Below are 19,012 nucleotides of genomic sequence, written 5' to 3'. Positions count from 1 at the left end.
CTTTGACAACTTCTTCAGTTTTACCCTCAGGCCCCACCCCTTTTACCCCGAAATATGTCCAAATTTAGATAAGAAGATACAACAATAAAATGAAGAAGTTGTACCAGGCAGATCAGTCTCCCGGGGAACAGCAGAGAAACAGATAAGTCTAGAGATGGGGAAAGAGGATGGATGGAGAACAAAGGAAATAGCAGATCTCCCAGCACCCGTGTGTGCTCAGCACTTTCACAGCTATGATTGCCTTTGCTCTTCATACGAACACCACGAGATAGGCAGAGCTGATGGCCTCCTCTCTTGGCCTCTAGGAAAGGGAGGGCTGGAGAAGTGAAGGCTCTTCCCAGGCCCCACGGCTACAGAGGGCAGCACCCAGTCTCAAACCCTGCTCTTCTGAATCCAAACCCTTCCATCCATGATACCATGGAGATGCCCATGAAGTCCACGGGCAACACAAGAAATGGTCCTGCATGTTCTGCAGGGTACATGCTCCAGATTCATTTCCTGAAAGAGAGTTTAGGCTCCTCCCTAGGGGTGCTGGACCCCTAAATTTGTACAATGTCGCTTTTACCCAAGAGACAGAGAATGTCTTCTACGGGTGATGACTATTGACTATTATGGGCCTAGGCAAGTGTTTCTTAGAGAAGGCTGGGCCCACAGGGGTGTCTGAGGCCGTACAGTGGTTTTAGGGGGCCCCAGGTCCATTGAGTTAAGAGTTACTGGTAGCCCACAGGCCAGGGGAGGAACCACTGTAATGCTGGACGGAAAGTCCCCTATCCCCCTCCCCAGCTCCACTCTCATTCCTGTTCATCACCTCTGGCTCCTCTCTGGTTTCCACCTTGGTTTTGTCCACCTCTGATTTTCTTCCTAACTCTCACCTCTGTCCCCTTGGTGACCCCCTCCTGGTTACTGATTTGATTCTATGGCCCACCCCAGTTTTCCATCTCCCCGTTGGATGACATTTGATGTTCCTGGCACAAACTCTTGAGGCTGATCTCCAATGTTTTCAACTTCCCCCCTTCCCCATCACAGACCCCCTGCATACCCTGCCCTTCCTTGACTTAGTTTCTGCCACTTCTCACTGTGTGAGGACTGGGCTTGAGTTGTCTTGGAGAGGTCATGCGGGCAGACCACCAGGAATGGCCTGGTACTGTCCCCCCTTCCTCTGCACCCACACCCTCTAGGGCCCTCACTCTCCCCACCCTTGTGATCCACTGCAGGAGATGCCTGCATATGTGCACACCAGAGGATGCACTGGTATTTATAGCAACATCGTCAGAAATACAAAAGAAATAAGCTAAATCTCCATCAATAAGAATGGGTTATGATACTTCCAAATGATAAGAGGAAAAGACAGCTTTCTATACACAGACATGGAATAATCTTCAAGATCAAATTTTAAGTAAAAAAAGCAAAGAGCCGAACAGTATATAAAATTTGCTACCATTTGTGTTAATAAAAGAAAACAGGAAATGATACTTATATTTGTATATGCATAGATTTCTCTGGAAGGCAGCAGAAACAGTGGTTAACTCTGGGGAGGGAAACTAAGTCCTGGGGAAAAGGGTGGTGGTGAAATGTCCTTCTCGAGTTTAGTCCCATGTGGATAGTACCTATTCAAAAATTTTGTTTAAAAACAAGATAAATGCTTTAGAATCAACACAGAGATGTGGAAACAGATGGGAGCTTGAGGATCGCTTCTTAGTTGTACAGATCAGAACATTAAATCACTAAGGGGTAAATAATTTGTCCAAATTCCCAAACTACTAAGTGATAGAGCTATGACTAGAACCCTCGCTGTCATTTGGCACCTCTGCTCGAGGGAACGCAGCTTCAAAACCCTACATATCAGTAGAATTTACAACATAAATGACTGGGTTGTACCCCAGGGTGAGACATTGAAGACTCAATTTCTTCATCTGTAAAATGGGAACAATAAAATCGTCTTGAAGATTAGATTACATTCTGCATGTTTGTCCCAGCACCTAGCACATACTAAGCATTTGATAAATGCCAGTTACTGTTATTTATTATTTTGAGGGTATGATGGAGTTGGTGGGGGCAGGGAGGGCTATGAGGAAGGTTGTCATAGGAGTGTCTGGAGATGAAGGCTTGCAGGGTAAAGAAAAATAAAACACACAGAGACAGAACCCTTGATTCTCATTTATTGAAATAGTCACTAGAGAATTTGAGAGAGTAAATGATGCTTAACACGGAAAACATACGTTACGGTGTGTGTGAGGGATATTGTGGAGAGAACTTCTGGCCTTTTAGTGGCAGAAATGCCACTAAGGGCCACCTGTGACCAGCATTGTCTCTCATGCTGAAAAATAAATGTACACAACTCAGGACCATCTGGTGTGCTTCTTTCCATTTCTCTTTTACTCACGGTTGTTGAAACGCCCTCATTATTCTTGCTAGCTTATTTCCTTTCCTATTTTCTCTTCTTCTGGGGCCACGGGTCAAGTGGTGACTCAGAGCGCTAAGTGTTTTACTGGGAACTGGGTTCGCCTTCCTTGGAGAGGCGCTGACAAGATGCTGTCGTGCTGGGCTGCTTTGCCCACAGCATGTCTGGCCTGAGGAGCTGAGTGGGAGCCCCTGCAGAGCCAGGTTTCTGGGAACCGTTCCCCTCCCTTCCCCTTTGTGCCGGGAAGCCCCCTCCTTACAGGCTGAGGGGTGAGAACATGCCGTTCCCTCTCTTGTTCACCACTTCATGATATTACATTCCTGCCTGATTGGAAGGAAAATATCGAGTGAGGTTCAAAGCTCAGGTTCTGCCATCGGCCCTTCTGGGTTCAAACCCTCACTCCTCCATGATAGCTCTGTGATCGTGGGCAAGTTGTATAACCTCTTTGCCCCAGTTTCTATCTGAAAAAATGGTGAGGACAAAATGAGATCATCTGGGTAAAAGGCAGAGCACAGAACTTGGCTCTTAGTAATTCTCTATAAATGTTAACCTGAAATAGCAGCAGCAGCTCCGACAGCAGTAGAAGTAAGCAAAAGAAATATAAGGGAGGTCTGGGTGCTAGGGAAGGTCCACAAGTACCGACCTCAAGGAATAGGGTCACTACCTCCAACTGCACGTGGATGTGAGCCACCGCCCATCCCTCACCCTGTACACCCACCACATATCTCCAGTCATCACTGGCCTGGGTCATCAGTGAAGAACGCTGTTTGGTCCCAATAGTTCTGCACACAGGATGACATTAATGAGGAGACTGTCCTGGTGACAAATAGCTTTTCCTGATCCGGGGTGATTCATGACATCTCAAAGCATTTAACGTATGTGTGAATACATTATTGACTTACCTTATTTCAAAGACATAAATAGAAGACAAAGTCACTTAACCCAGAAGGCAGAGGTCAATAAATGGCAGATATGTTTTCAATTCCTGCTTTTGGTATATGCACGTGAGGAACATCAGTTAGTTATACTCTGCAGTTTGTAACTGATTCTGATGGCTTGGGGTGACATTTACCAATGTGATTATCAAGTGAATTCCTGGTCTTGGGGGACACTGAAATGTTTATCTATATAACCAAAATAATTATACCGTGCTCAAATGAATATTTTTATAAATCAAATCGGAGGAATCCATTGTCATAGAGTCATGCAGATAGCGAAGGTATTGAGTTGGCCCTGCAGTGGCCAGTTGGGTCATTCTGTGGAGTGGTGGCCTGACCTGTAGTAACAGGGCATGGTTAAAGCAGCAACTTCTCTGTTTGCATCGCACCTTTCACCTCAGAAAGAACTTTCACATAAATGATCTCATTTGATATGTTTTCTGTAGCCTAAACTCGTATGCTCTTTTCCTCAGTGGGCCCCATCTGAATGGTAGGCAGTATTATACCATGATGGGACAAAACCTTCAGCTCACCTTACCATGATCACTGCACAGCCAGGTGAGGAAAGATTTTTCAAATAATCATCAAGCTCATAAACCTTCCCCACCCTGTGATGAGCCACAGGATGGTTTTTCAACACAATCTGAAATTCAAACAGAGTAAACTTGCCTATAGCTTATTAATAGGGAAAGTTCTAAAGATGCATTTTATTAAATAAATTTGAATATTGATACAGTTTCCCTGGTCTCTCAGGAAACTTCATCTTGAGAATTTCACTTTAAAAATGAGATACACATTGTATTTTTATTTAGAATCCAGGAAGAGTTCTGTCAGCTAATCTCAGACTCAGTTCTTTGCAGAATGTGAGACCTGACACTGAAATCTAAGCAATCACCCCAATTTCAAAGAATTTTTCTCCATTGATAGGTAACTTTTTATCAAAAATTAGGACACAGTGCATTCCTTTACATCTAAAAGTGTCATGTGGCAATTACTTAACTTTCCATAAATGTGAATTTAGATTTATTCAGAAATGTTATTAAAATATGATGCCCTACAGGAGGTGTCCTGGAATATCACATTTGACACGACAAAGCTTCTCGATGCCCTTTGCTTAAGCGTGTCTAACGTATCTGGTCAAGGCTCAACTGCTTACATTTGCGGGAAGTTTGTCTCTGGCCTCTGATTCCATGTTCAATATACTCCCAGCTTGAGCCCCATTTATGTTCAATCAATACTCTGTGTCACACTGAACTGGAAGACCAAACACGGTGGATCAAGTTTATCCCTGGATGCATGTAGGATAAATTTAAAAATCATTGAAAACATAACATACTAGCTTCGTCTCCCTGGCAATCTCAATTTCGTGTGTTCCCACAGGTGATCTTGACGATCTGGAACAGTCAGCAGATATGCCCCAGGAAGTGGAAAGAACAGATGAAGAGACTACTATTCTAAGCACATTTGCTGCAGTGACCACAGAAACGTTAATTACAAATACGAGTTCTACCCACATGGATGAGGATGAAAATCAGTTAGAGTTTATACTAATGGTGTTGATCCCAATCATATTATTGGCCCTCCTATTTTTATTAGTGATAATCCTTGTAACATACTATAGAAGAAAAAGAACTAAACAAGGTAAATATTTTGTGTGTTCCTATTTCCAGACAATTGCTCCATGTATTAATGAACAATCAATAAAACAAAATACTTTTTGCTTCTACACAGAGCCTTCTAGCCAAGGATCTCAGAGTGCCCTACAGACATGTAAGTATTATACTAATACCCGCCTGGATTTGGGGACAGGGTAGGAGAAGGAACTGAGAGGTTTTAAAGTTAAGCAACAAGGACTACATAAAATAGTAAGTGATGAATGACATATTTCAATGAAGTTTTCCAGAGTTTAAAAATGCCAAATTCCTTTCTTTTTTAAAAAAAGAATGTTTTCAGCCTAAATTGAAATTTAAAATACACAGCTGCCATCTCTGTGCCTAATCCAGAAGAAGCCCCTATATAATCTTGGCCAATAGGTCAATGTGACATTTCCCTACTGCTGGAGAAAAGAGGAAGGCTCATGAAGCAGTGGGTCATCCTGGGGTTAGGAATGGGAAGGCTGAAAACCTTGGGGCCATCTCCATGAGAAGAGGATTCTTGCATCTATGTTTTTGTCACAGGTATTGTTTTCTCCCCTACGCCACGTCCTAATTTGATCTTGAAAAGTCCTGAGTGAAGCATTATTCTTATTCCCATAAAGCTATGCTAACTTTTATAATCAAATTCCTAATTGCTTAAAGATTACTATCATCAATCTGAAACCAACCTAATAGAAGATTCCCTAGGTCAGAGATACACTTTGAGAGTATTCAGTTCCAATCAGGGTAGTGCTAGGTCCAAACCAGACTTAGGTACTTTTGTCTTGTGCTGGTAAAAATGACTCCAACTAGATTTTTAAGTTGAAGACTTTGGTCATTCCAAAAATCACTCAAGGGAAAAGAATTTCTCTAATAAGATACATATTCATAAGTGCATACAAAACTCACTCTGTGTCCCTCACACCCACTAACAGGGCAACTCTGGCTTTGAGATCATGCCCTTGGCCTGGGGCCTTGCTCACTGTCCTTATACCAGGAGAACCTTTCAGCTCTCAGCAGGAGCTGTAAATGGTCATTCTCCATTATGCCAGCAGCTACAGAAAATGTGAGCCAGGAAAGAAGCACTGAAGTGTTATCTCCTCTCAAGGCAGGGGAGGAGATAAAATAGATTACAAAGAAATAGGACATACACATGTTTCTCCATGGCTTGAAATTTCAGGGTGACCTAATTGCAGTGGTCACGTGGGAGTTCCTTTGTAAGCCAAAGAAAAAGAAAAAGCAAACAGAGCTGATTAGACCCCAATTTTTTTAAAGTAGAGAAAGTAAGAATTTCCCCCCTAAACCATAGCACACAGCTGGTCTTACCTAATGGAGTCATGGAGTTGGAGGGAGGTTGGAGGTGTCCAGTCAAACGGTCATGCTCTTAGGCTCAAAATCCAGAAAGGGGCTTTTCATTGAACTTTATCGTGAGAATCTCAAAGTTCAAAAGCCATTCATAAGCGAGAACTGGCCTCATTCTCAGATGTGGCCCACGCATCCTACACTGTAGCCGGGCTTGACGTTTTTGCTCTTCCTGGAACATGGCACTTCCGTGATGCCTCCACGCCTGGTTGATGCTATTTCTTCTGTCCGAAATTTCCTTCTTGTCTGCTTGGCAAACTGCCACCCTATTCTTCAATGCCCCACTTCTAAAGTTTTTATGAAGCCTTGAGTAATCACTCCCTAGGCAAAATTAATCACCTCCTCTTCTGTGCTCTCATAGACTCTGGTCACACTTATTGTGCACAGCATTTACATTGGCTTTAAGTTGGTGACTTGCCCTTTTTTGGTCTTTCTTTCTTACTAGGCTATGTTCTCTTTAAGGTCCAAGAGAACCAAGAACTTGTCTTATTTATCTTGTTTAACAGTGTGGCATTGACGTTGAGAGCACAGACTCTGGAACCATGCCACCTAGTAGGCTTTTGCACTTCCTAGCTCTATGACCTCTCTGGTTCAGTTTCCTCATCTGTAAAATGGGCAAATTCAATACCTATCTCATAGAGTTGTGAGAATGAAATGGATTCATCCATGTGAAGCACTGAGAAAAAATAGTACCTGGCATATTCTGTCAGCTTATCATCAGTATCCCTTTTACCTAACATAGCACCTGGCCCAAGACATATGTTAGCCACTCAATAAATGTTTGTTGAATGAATGAGTTAATGAAAGAACATTAGAACTTTTTTGTAAAGAACACCTATTCTCAGAACTAAAAAATTTGCACATTAACACAAATTGGCACATTGTTTTTAGTTTAAATATACTTCACTGTAACACAGAAAACTTAGAATTTCAAAACAATTGCTTATTACAGAAGTTTTTGATAAAGAGCTTTATTTGAATATTTTCTTTTACTAGCCACTCCTTTAATACAGATACAGATCATTAACTGCTTACCAGATGAATCTCTCTTCAGGCAAACAATGCTAAAAGATGAACAACCTGAAGTGCATTCATATCTAACATTATAATGCAAGTCCATAAAAGGAGAATATTTAAATTAACAAAATTTGGCTTAAATAGATTTTTTTCCCAGGAAAAATAAAACTCAGACTAAGTCAGACCAGTATTTTGCCTGGAAATTTCCCAAAGGAGTGTTTTGTGGGAGGGCATGGGTGATATCCCCTCAGAAAGTTAGGGATAGATGCGTTGTTTCTTTCCCCACATGAAAATTCTTCTACATCAGGAAATAAGTCTTTAAATTCCACAACTGGGGAGGACTTGGCCAACATCTTTTGAAAGAACGCTTCATCTGATTGAAAATTACCTTTTTTCTTTGGGCCTGTCGGTTTCACATCCAGGAAAAGGAAAGCACTGTGTAGCAACTTGATGTTCAACTGTCATTCTTCCTCAACCTCCAGGCATGAAGTTTGCAGTTGTCATTATTTAATGTTTATTAAGTGTCTTGATATGCTGTGTCTCTCTGAAAGAGCTGCAGCGAAAGCAGCTGGCAGTCAACCCTCACTTTAAACAGGCTGTGGCTACATGACACCTGGCTCTGCTCAGTAAATCTCTAGAAAGAGACTCTCTCACTCACTGTTCAGCCTGGAAACAAGATATGCAAACCTGTCTCCTGCTGGGCTCCTGCCCCATCCCCCCACCACCTCAGCAATCCCACCAAGTGCACAGAGGACAGTAGCTGGAAGGGCGGCATTGTGGGGCTAAGTGGGTGTAATGTAGGAACTGGTGGAGGAGGACAAGGTGGGTAGGAGGATATGAAATGGAAGGACTGTAGGAGGAAAATGGAATCAAGTGGGGGTGGGGGGCTATGTAAGAGCTACATTTGCCTCCCAGTTGCAAGGGAGTAGGTGGCTATTAATAAAGAGATATAAGCCAGGTGGAGTGGAGCGGGCAGGGCCTGACTGCTGAGGACGAGTAATTGGTCTCCCTCCTGGCTTAATGCTCTGCTCTGGCGTGCTCTCCCAGATGTTTTTCTGTTGCCATGGTGGCCAGGGCAGGGGTAATGGCTGTCAAGCAGGGGAGACGAGGCCACAGAAGGCTTTTTGCTCTGTTTGAATACTGATTACAGGAGCTTCACATTTGGTGGATCGGGAGCACTTTTGTAATGGGTTTTTTAACTTTTCTGTCATTTGCATGCAGGGCTAGCTTTTGCTCACTGCAAAGCCTGTGGGCACCCAGATTATAAAGATAAATCCATGCCCTCAACAGTGGGGCTGTGGGGCCGCTTGCTCTCCGAGAAATTTGTGGGGGTTTATTAAGCAGAGAAGAGCAGAGGGAGTGACAAAACAGGGGGATGTTTATGGGTCACCTGTAGGGGAAGTTCAGTTGTATAGGGGCTTTATTTATAGTAAAATCCCTTAAGGAAATAGCCTGTATGAGAATGAGAATTAGATGAAAAATGTATATATATAAAATATAAGATGAATACACCCCCCTTTCCCCAATCTAAGTGTCTGACGAGTCAGGCATCTGCAGGAAGCTTCAGATTCCTACTGGGGGGCAGGAGAACATAACCTACAGCCCCTCGAAGGTAAGCAGTGATGGCATGAAACTTAATCTGTGCCCAGCTTTCCTGGATTAGCAATGGCATTAAAGCTTGCCAACCCACAGGAAATTACAGTGGCTCCCGGCTGCCAGGAGCTCAGTTCTAGGTGCCTGCTGGTTGTGTTCCCTCACTGGGGATCCGCATTTCTGCAGGCCAGGCAAAAGGAGGCCTCTGAGTGCCAAGGATCAGGAACAGCTGACTATTCGGTGGACAAAGTGGTTTGCTTCTCAATGTTTTTCACATCATAAAAGGCACAGTGGGCCTATGCTATGCACTCATGTGACATCATTGCCTCATTTCTCTGGGTGCGTTGGTCCCCCTGCCAAACAAAACAGAGCTTGAGCTGGGGCACTGGGCTCTGTTCTTGCCACGTGTTCATTTGGAGCCTGATCTGCATTAGAGCCATTCTGCAAACTGTTAACTGATTCTCACCTCAACCAACAGCAAGGAAAAGCAGACTTGTTGGAAGTTTCATTATTATGACCATGCTAAGTCCAAAACATTGGGATTGAATTTAACCCCAGGACTGGACAATCCAGATTAAGACCTAATCATTTATTCCATAAATATTGACTGGGTGTTTACTGTGCTAGCTGGATGGGAGGTGGATGGAGGAACAGGACAGATGTGATCCCTGCCCTTTTGGAGCTATGGTCTAGTGGGAGAGACAGACAAAAGAATTAAACAGATGAATTCATCACTGACAAATCGTGGCAAACGCTATGAAGGAGCAAGCAAGGTGCTGAACTGGAGAACAATAGGAAAGACAGGCCCTACTTCACAGAGAGGAGGTGGAGAGGCCTCCCCCAGGAAAGAGCGTGAGCTGAGAACAGAAGGATGTGAGGGATTCGGCCATGCAAAGAGCAGGGTGACAGGAGAGTTCCAAGGGGAGCCCTTGATAGAGTACCCCACATCCTCCTCCGAGACACGGGGACAGTGGCACAGTGTGTCACAGGAGATGAAACAGCAATGTTTTGAACTGGGACATTTTGGGGCTGGGGGCCAAGGAGGAAGCCCTCTTGTATGATCCTTCCTTTCTTCCGCTCTCCACTGTTCTCCTCTTCGTGTGGATAAAATAAAGAGAGGAACATCTGATCTGAAGTGAGCGCTCTCAGAGCACCATTATATCTAAAGAAAACAGAGTTCATTCGGATTGGGATCTCATTTCAATATGGCGATCTGCACTCGTTTGACTTAGGGGTTAATTATTGCTCCCTTAAAAACGTGATTTACTGCCAGTCATTTCTTCTCCTTGTAAAGGAGATTTCAGGTGTTGATGAAATGACAAGTTGTTGCGAACAAATCTAACATGACCTTCATATCTATTCTCTTTTAGATGAACTTGGAAGTGAAAACGTGAAAGTGTAAGTTTCCACTGCCCCCAATCCAGCTCAGTGTGGACAAAGCTAGTGAGGGAGGGGAGCAGATCAGAGAGCCGCCTGCCTTTTCAAGAGTTCCTGTTCTAATAGGCCGCGCCCCAGGAGACGGCCTCCCGGATTTGAATCCCCAAACCTCAGTCTAGAGAGGGGAGAATGGTTAGGGGGTGGAGGGGAACCTGAGGATAGGGTTCTCTGTTCAGAAAAGAATTTTTTTCTGACTGCTACCAATTCCACATGCATAGTAAATATTCTGCCCCTGGGTGTATTGCAAGGACATCGGTTCGTTTATTCTGGTTAAAAATTGTATCACCAGGGAAGCTACTTTCGCTGGTGTTAGAGGAGAGTCCTAGAGAAAAGATTCCACCCAGAGGGGTGTTCTGGGGCGCTGTCCCCCGCACCCCCACCGCCCTGCAGCCTTACTCATTTAGACACTTGGCTCGCTTCCTCTGCAAGGTGTAACGCCCGCCCGGCCATTCAGAGCTGGTGGTCCCCCTCCCCCAACCCCATCTACACTAACCGGGGGCTTCTTTCCGATAACTGTGCGCTCTGAGCCCTCGCAAGTGAGGGCAGTGGATTTCAGAAAGCAATGGCTCCATTTCTCCAAGACAGAAAAGTCTGGGTATTGACGGGAGAGGTGATGAAATTAGCCTGTTGACAGTGGCCTTTGGACCTGGGGCGCTGATCAAAAACCCCAAAGAAAGGGAAGTGAAATTAAGCAAGGCGAAAATGCTAAATGTGGCAACTCCCTCGAGGAGCGCCACGGTGGAAGCCTTGCCGGCTCGACTGTGCCTTCAGATAGCAGAGGCTCCTGTGTTCCCTTTCAGCCCGCGCACGGGGCTTTGCGCCTTCCATGTTTCTATCAGTGATAGACGGTTTGTTCTAGTTTTGGTCTTTCTTCCTATTAAAGCTTGGCACGCTTGCATAGTGCAATCCCCCAGGCTACCCTGGGGTGTCAGACACTGAATCAGGTTCGTCTTCTTCAGAGGCCACATTCTAGGCTCTCCTCACATGAAACTCAGCACACCATACCTTTTTTTTTTTTTCAACAAGCTTTTTTGCTCTCTCTCTCTCTAGCCCTATATTTGAGGAAGACACACCCTCTGTTATGGAAATAGAAATGGAAGAGCTTGATAAATGGATGAACAGCATGAATAGAAATGGTATGTGGTACCCTGAAGTTGATTTCTCTGTCCTCTCTTATAAGAGAAAGTGGCAACAGTTTTATAGATACCCCATAAATCTTGGAGGGTGACAGTGTGAGGCCGACCCACATTAGATCTGGTACGTGCAGAATGTGCATCTGACCATCCTTAAATAGTCGGTTTAATTATTGCCTCAGTTGTTGCCACTTGTTTTTATTTTCGTACAAGTTTTTCAAATGGTCTTTTTCAAGAAGAAAATGGTCTTTCTTCCAGCAAGGAAATCTCTGAGACCAAATGATCTGGAAAAAGTATCTGGCATTACCTTTCATATTATAAAATTTAGAGATCTATGATTTTAATCTGTATAGGGATATAAAACTTTAATCAAATAGAGTTTACATAGATCGGTGCTGTCTAAGACACTAGCCATATGTGCCTATTTAAATTAAATTTTAAATAGCTAAATAAAATTTAAAATTTAGCTCGTCAGTCAATCTAGCCACATTTTGAGTGCTCAGTGGCTACTATGTTGTACAACACAAATCCAGAACATTTCCATCAATGTAGAAAGTTCTATTGGACATACTAATATAGATAGTAATATAATATCCCCATATAACTTAATTTCCAATTGATATCTGGCAGTAATTGTAGTATATGTTTCTTACTTTTCATTAAATCAATATTTGGACTTAAAATGATGACAGCTGTTTTTTCTTTTTAATTCCTTTAAAAAATCAATACATTATTTTAATGCTCTGATTAAATTAATAAAACGCACTATTTATATTTTCATATCATTTGTATTTTTAACATTTATCTTTTAAAAAAGTACCCTGGGGTCTGTCAGATTCAACAATTTACAATGGAGTTCTCAAATCCAGAGATTTGTTATTAGAATTATTGTTCCAAAGGCTTCTCAAGATGAGCTTTCCAAAAGATTCACTCAACCAACTTATAACAACAACGTTTAACAGCTTTTTGTAGTCTAATATTGAGGGAAGAATGGCTCTGTAAAGCATTTGAGGATAGCAGTGGGTCACTGAGATAATCCTTAAAGTAGTTTCATTTTGTTGTTTTTAGTTTATAAACATACACAGTAGAATTTGGAAAAGGCAAAAAAAAGTAGAAAGAAGAAAAAAAATTCCACCATCCAAAGACAACCTCTCTTAATATTTTGGTGTGTTTCCTTTTGTGCCTGAGATAATTTAACACAAGATCATGATCCTATTATACTCACGAAACCCAGAAAACTGGAAAAAGGCATTTCTATGGGACAACAAGAGCAGAGAGTTGTTCAACACATAGGTGATAGATCCAATGGATTTTTTTTCCCCTTAAAAATAACAGTGGTGTAACAGGAGAGAACTCTGAAGACTCTTAAGAAGGTTAGTTGCTCCCCACTTTACCTGCTTCTCTTTGATCGTGCATTGTGACTGAGGTCATTCTGCAGACACATCGGGACCTCAGATGAAGCGATTTTATTCCAGTGTCTATCTTGAAACACGCAGATTCTAGCTTTTGGAACAACAGTGGGGTCCTTCACGGACGGAATAACCAAGCAGTGATGAATGGTGCCCTTTCCACCAGGGCCAGAGGCACCTGGAAGTCTTAAATTTGTACCATTAGCGCTTTTTCCATTTCAAGTGTTGTGCCATCATTAATCTTTTAACCTCTGGAACTCCCTGGTGAGGCCATTTCTGCAAAACCACACAGATCAGGGAAATGCGATACTCAACTGTATGAGTTTTGTGGATAGAAAATAGAATTTCAGTGATTAACACTGAGTTTGCTTTTATTCTGTCCTAGCCGACTATGAAGGTTTACCTACTTTAAAGGAAGAAAAGGAATCAAACCACAGCCCAAGGTACTTCCAATTTCCACCACAGATTATATGCTTGGGGGGGAGGGGTCTGGAGACCACAGCAGAGCACTTTTGATGGCCTTCTCTGTAATTTTATGTGACAATTTACATGGGTGCATATGTGCGTAGTGTGGAGAAAAGGCAGTGTCAGTTATGGAAAATAGAAAGCTACCAAGTAAATATCTTAGTGGCTCTTTATTTTTAGAAATAAATTAGTATTGACATTTTTTTTCTTCTAAAGACACTGTTGAGTTGGCTTCTGTTTTAGTCATAAAACTTTCTGATCATAACAAACTGTAGGTTTGTTTACCCTGGAAGAATAGATATTTGGTAAAGAAAACAGATGGAGGCGACGGTCTCAAATGGGGTAACAGTAAACAAAAGGGAGTGAAGTAAACATAAAAAAACAAAACAAAACAAAACCCCACCTGGATTAGATTGTTATATGAGAGGAATTAAATGAGAATTTTGGAAACCATATTCTGTTCTACCACTAGGTGGCTCTGCTTGATAGAAAATTTTAGTGCCGTCTGGGCTTGGGTGTAGTGTAGGACTCCACGATCTCATTTCAATTATGTTGTCTTTTGTGAGGACAGACATGACCTCACAAAATCAGAGAATTGTTTGGTCAGGACGTGGGAAGTGCTCACAGGAAATAGGACTGATGATTCAGCAAGTTGGGGACTTGCTGCACAGAGCACCGCTGTGATTTTGGGGGCACCGAGTTGTTGGCAGGGGTGACTCAGAGGTGACCAGCGAGCAGAGAACTTGAGCCCGTGACTAAGATATAACACTTCTGTCAGAACAAACAGAATAAACTTTCAGAGCAGGATAAATCCCACAGCCGTCTCTCCCTCCATGTTAACCGGAGGTCCTGTGTCAATCATCTTAAATACCGCCGGAGTGCGGCCACTTGTCATTGGGCAGGTCCCTGGGACGAAAGCATTGCAGGGAAAGACTGGTTATTAGACAGTCACTGGGGCAGCAGATGTTTGTCTTCCAGGCCCTCCTTCATCCTCCACCTACACCTTACCTAAAGTCGCCATCCTACATCTCTCCCCACATCACGCCACAGCAATCTTACTGAGGCAGCCTCAGCTCTGATGGGGAAGTCTACGCCGTACTGTAGATTTCAGTCATCGTTCTCTCCAGATATTTGCATGTTAAGATTCATTACTGGTTCAGAAAAGAGTCTATCTTATTTAAATGAGATTCCAGATATTAACAAGCAGATGAAAGAAAAGAAACGCTAGGGAGAGTATTACAAAAGACATTACAAAGGCATATTTTCCCCACGTTTTTACCTCACCTAAAAATGAGCCACTGCAGCGGCCGGCCGCTGGTGTACCGGTTAAGTTCGTGGGTTCCACTCCCGCGGCGGCCTGCGGTTCGCAGGTCCGGATCCTGGGTGCACCCCGACGCACCGCTCGTGGGGCCATGCTGTGGTGGCATCTCACACACAGAATAGAGGAGGATGGGCACAGATATTAGCTCAGCACTGATCTTCCTCAGCAAAAAGAGGAAGAGTGGCAATGGATGTTAGCTCAGGGGCCAATCTTCCTCACCAAAAAAAAAAAAAAAAAGAGCCACTGCATATGTCCAGTATGGGGCTCAGATCACCACGAAAACTCTACAAATGTCTTATTACTGTATATGTGATGGGCACCCTCAAATGTTGCAAAATGTCATTGGTTTTTATATACCTGCCTCTTGTTTCTTGAAATTGTTGGCAACATAGAAGAAACTTAATGTTAGAGAATTATGTGGTGCTGAAGTGTACGAGAAGCTTCTTAAAAATCGTATTTTTGGAACATTGAAGGGTTGGTCTTTGAAAAATCTCAGCTCATTTCTGCCTGTAAGGCAAAAAGCCTTAACCTATTTGGAGAACTACATTATGCTAAATTATTGTTTTTAAAGGGAATGTCTATGTTCCTCTGTTGTTCCAGAACTAGTATCTAGCTTTAATTCACAGGACAACTGTCAGGGTTTCACCTCTTTCCCTCTCTGTGCAGCCAGCACACAGGCATTTTCTGATTACTTCAAGGAGTATTACAATATTGCAAAGCAAAGTTAACTTTTATTCACTAAAATCTTAGAAAAGTACAAAGCACTTAGAACAAAGCCTGGCACAAAACAAACTCTCAATAAGTATTGGCTATTATTATTATTATTAATAGGTTAAAACTGATACACAGAAACTCACTGCTTTTGGGCTAATGAGCCGTGTCCTAAGGCCCAGGAACATCTATGTTGGTGGGTGGAGCATTGTTTTTTGCCCCTGGTTTCTCCGGTGACTTCTTTTTGGACCTCACCAATCCTGAGAAATCAGGAATTTGTTTGATCTCCAAGGAATGGCCTGGAGACTTCCAATTCCTCTCCATTACCAGGATAGGCCTATTAATGTTGGTGATTTCAGAATAGTCCTCTTAGCAGTCTGGAGCTTTTGAAAGGGTAAAGAGTTTGGATAATCTTATAGTTGGGGTAATCTTTCTTTTCTGTCATGATTCATTTACATTTCTTTCTCCTGTTCTTTTAATTACATTGATAATTGGTGAAATTTTTACTTTGCATATCTAATCCAGGATAGAAATAAGATTTTTTTTTCTAAAAGCTTGTGAATCTTTAGAGATATAGGTGGAGAGTACATTGGTCATTGCACTTAGGATCAGAAGACTAGTTTTAAGACCTGAGTTGGATGCTCATTTGTTCTTTATATTAAGACAGGTCACTTTAACTCTGAGTTTCAGTTTCCTCATCTTGAAAAATGGAAATAATGACACCTGTCCTTCTAGTTTCACAGGATCATGAGAGAGAATAAAACCATTTTGTAAGTTTTAAAGCACCATGCAAATGAAACCAATTCTTTTTTGCATGGAACCAATTCTTTTATGCTCTGGCAATAGTTCTCTCCCCTCTCCCCCACTCCCTAATTGGCCTTTTTTTAAAAGACTTTATATTTTTGAGCAGTTTTAGGTTCACAGAAAAACTGAGCAGGAAGTACAGAGTTCCCCTATACCCCTTGCCCCAACATGTGCACAGCCTCCGCCACTATTGACATTCCCCACTGGAGTGGTCCATTTGATAGAATCAATGAACCTGCTTTGACACGTCATTATCCTCAAAGTTCCCCATTGGGTTTTACTTCTGTGAGTCATCCTTCCTCTACCATTTAAGGTACAGTTGACTCTAAAGAAAGTATGTAACAGTTGCTGAAGATGGAACTTAGTGGAAAACACTTCTCCATCCTCTTGCTAAACTAAGGTTTCTGGAATCCATTTACAGAATTCAGCCCTTCTTGATGCTAGAAAGACACCCTGACATAGAACCTCCATTACACATAAAGTTCTCCATGCTTCTGAGAAAAAGCTGTTGATCTGGTCAGCATCCTACCCTTAATGCACCACATTGTGTGCAAAAACTTCAAAGGAAAAGGAAAAGACAACAAAGAAATTGTGGAGGAAGAGGAGTTCTATTTTCTTATTTCCCACCTTAGCATTTTCCCCTATAATTCATCCCTGTTATGTGCCAGGCATTGTAAGAGGCACTGGGAATAGTGTCAGTGGAATAGCGTCCAAGGGGTGGGGCAGGGCGGTGGGAGGGCTCTGCCCTAGAGTTGAAGAGAGTTTCATCACTGACGTTGTTAAGCGTTGTCAGCGCATGGTGATAGCAAAACACAGATCCATTGAGTTGGTCTTATTATTGTTTTAGTTCTCTGTAAAGAATGCACTCCCTTCTTGTCTCCTCCTACCCACACAGCACCTTCCACTAGATAGTGGTAAAAGCAAGAAAGATAGAGTCCCTTTTATTATGATGCTTAGAATCCAGCCAGCCTCTTCCTTCTTCCTCAGGCCTTTATAGTTAGACGGTTTCCTGAAAGCTTGGTGTTGGTCTCTGCAAGCTTCAATGAATAACCACAGAAAAGGAATTGCAGATATTAGCCGTGTGCCCATCTTCTTTCCCTTTATGCCTGTTGGCCACAGTGAGGATTTTACATTGAGTAACAGCATTGGGAAAGATTAGAGAAAGAATTAGATTTGGTTACATGCAAGTGGATTTATAATGTTGAAAGTACCCTAATAAAAACAATAAGACATTTATATAGTGTGTTCTATATGCCAGATGCCTAGATGCTCTTACCTAGGAAATTAAGTCAGAGAGGGTAAGTAACAGTAGACCTGTTCTAATTGTGTGATAATTCTATTGTTTATTCTATGATTCATGCCTAAGCTCAATGACATAAAAATAGATCACTTCAGTATTTCTCAGGAAAATCTAGGTTATTTTAATAGAGAATTCTGTGAATTTCTTCCTGTTTCTCTCTTCTCTTTGTCTTTTTTTTTTTTTTTGGTGGGGAAGATTAGCCCTGAGCTAGCATTTGTTGCCAATCCTCCTCTTTTTGCTGAGGAAGATTGGCCCTGGGCTAACATCTGTGCCCATCTTCCTCTACTTTATATGTGGGATGCCACCACAGCAGGGCTTGATTAACTGTGCATAGGTCTGTGCCCAGGATCCGAACCTGTGAACTCCAGGCCCCCAAAGCAAAGCACTCAAACTTAACCACTACACTACCGGGCTGGCCCCTCTCTTTGTGTTTTGTTGGAGAAAGTACAATTGTCGATGTTGTTTTTCAAAATATATCTATTAAGCACCTAATATATGCCTGGCATTGTCTACATCATGCCAAGACAATCAGTTAAAATGAAATAATCTGCATAAACTTGGAACTCAGAGAGGTTAAGTGATTTGTCCGAGTTCACACAGCAAATTTGTGATGAAGCTCAAACTAGAGAAGAGTTTCTTTTAAAACTGCATTTCTCATTTTCTTTTATTAATTAGTTAAAATAAAAGGGATATTCCATAAATTAAAAGTCCAATTAGAGATTATTAGAAGCAAGAAAGGCAGCCACCTCGAGGCCAATATATGAAAGTATTTGATGCATGATGTGTCCATCATCTAGTGCAGTCATTGACAAGACTGAACCCTTAATTGTAAGAAAACAACAGTTTTGTGTGAACCATTCTGGCCTCTCCACGCAAGTCAATCTCCATGGCCACTTCCAATTATTTTCTTTGTTTATGAATTTCTTTCCTCTTTTCCTCTCTAAGTCATTTAAAAGTCATTAAAAAGTCAACAAGTGTTAAGTGCCAAGTGGTTTCCCTCAAATCTGAGCTAAGTATTTTGAGGATACAAAGTAACAGTTTATAATCCTTCAGAAGATAACCTGAAATAACATTTTTAAAATGCAGGTGTGTGTGTGTGCACGCGCGCGCGTGTGTGTGGTGGGTGAAGGAAGATGTACTAAATTTAATAAACCACAGCATTGCTTGAATAGTGGCCCAGATTATGTCTACACTGTGGGCATGATCTATGTGTCTTGGACTAATTCTAGGCCTGGCTCTGATATTAGCCAGATGCGTGACCTGCATAATCCACCCAGGCCAGGCCTCTTTCGGGAAGGAGAGGGACGTTATATTGATGAAGAGAGAGGGAGCGTGATCTAATTGTTACGTGACTTTATGGTAAACTGAACTCTGCACTCCCCAAAAACCAAGTTAGAGAGCTTCATGACTCAAGAAAGGTTTAGTGTAGGTTTATTGCCATCTTTGGAGATAGGGAACATTAGCTGTGGTCATAAAGAGGGCTTCTT

At 42.3% G+C, this 19,012-nt stretch overlaps 1 protein-coding gene across 1 annotated transcript in view; it reads left to right on the top strand.

Moving 5' to 3' along the window:
• The window catches only part of TMEM154 (transmembrane protein 154), a 40,306-nt gene that overhangs the window by 14,103 nt on the left and 7,191 nt on the right, over positions 1-19,012 (top strand). Inside the window, exons 2-6 of the mRNA XM_058550201.1 lie at positions 4,720-4,980; positions 5,071-5,109; positions 10,316-10,343; positions 11,433-11,518; positions 13,310-13,367. Of these exons, the coding sequence (XP_058406184.1) occupies positions 4,720-4,980; positions 5,071-5,109; positions 10,316-10,343; positions 11,433-11,518; positions 13,310-13,367 (472 nt within the window). The remainder of the gene's footprint in view (positions 1-4,719; positions 4,981-5,070; positions 5,110-10,315; positions 10,344-11,432; positions 11,519-13,309; positions 13,368-19,012) is intronic.

The sequence above is a fragment of the Diceros bicornis genome, chromosome 11 (genome assembly GCF_020826845.1).
Source record: "Diceros bicornis minor isolate mBicDic1 chromosome 11, mDicBic1.mat.cur, whole genome shotgun sequence".
In the NCBI taxonomy this organism is placed as follows: Eukaryota; Metazoa; Chordata; class Mammalia; order Perissodactyla; family Rhinocerotidae; genus Diceros; species Diceros bicornis.
The sequence above is the reverse complement of the archived record's forward strand: the minus strand, read 5'-3'. Positions and strand labels throughout refer to the sequence as shown.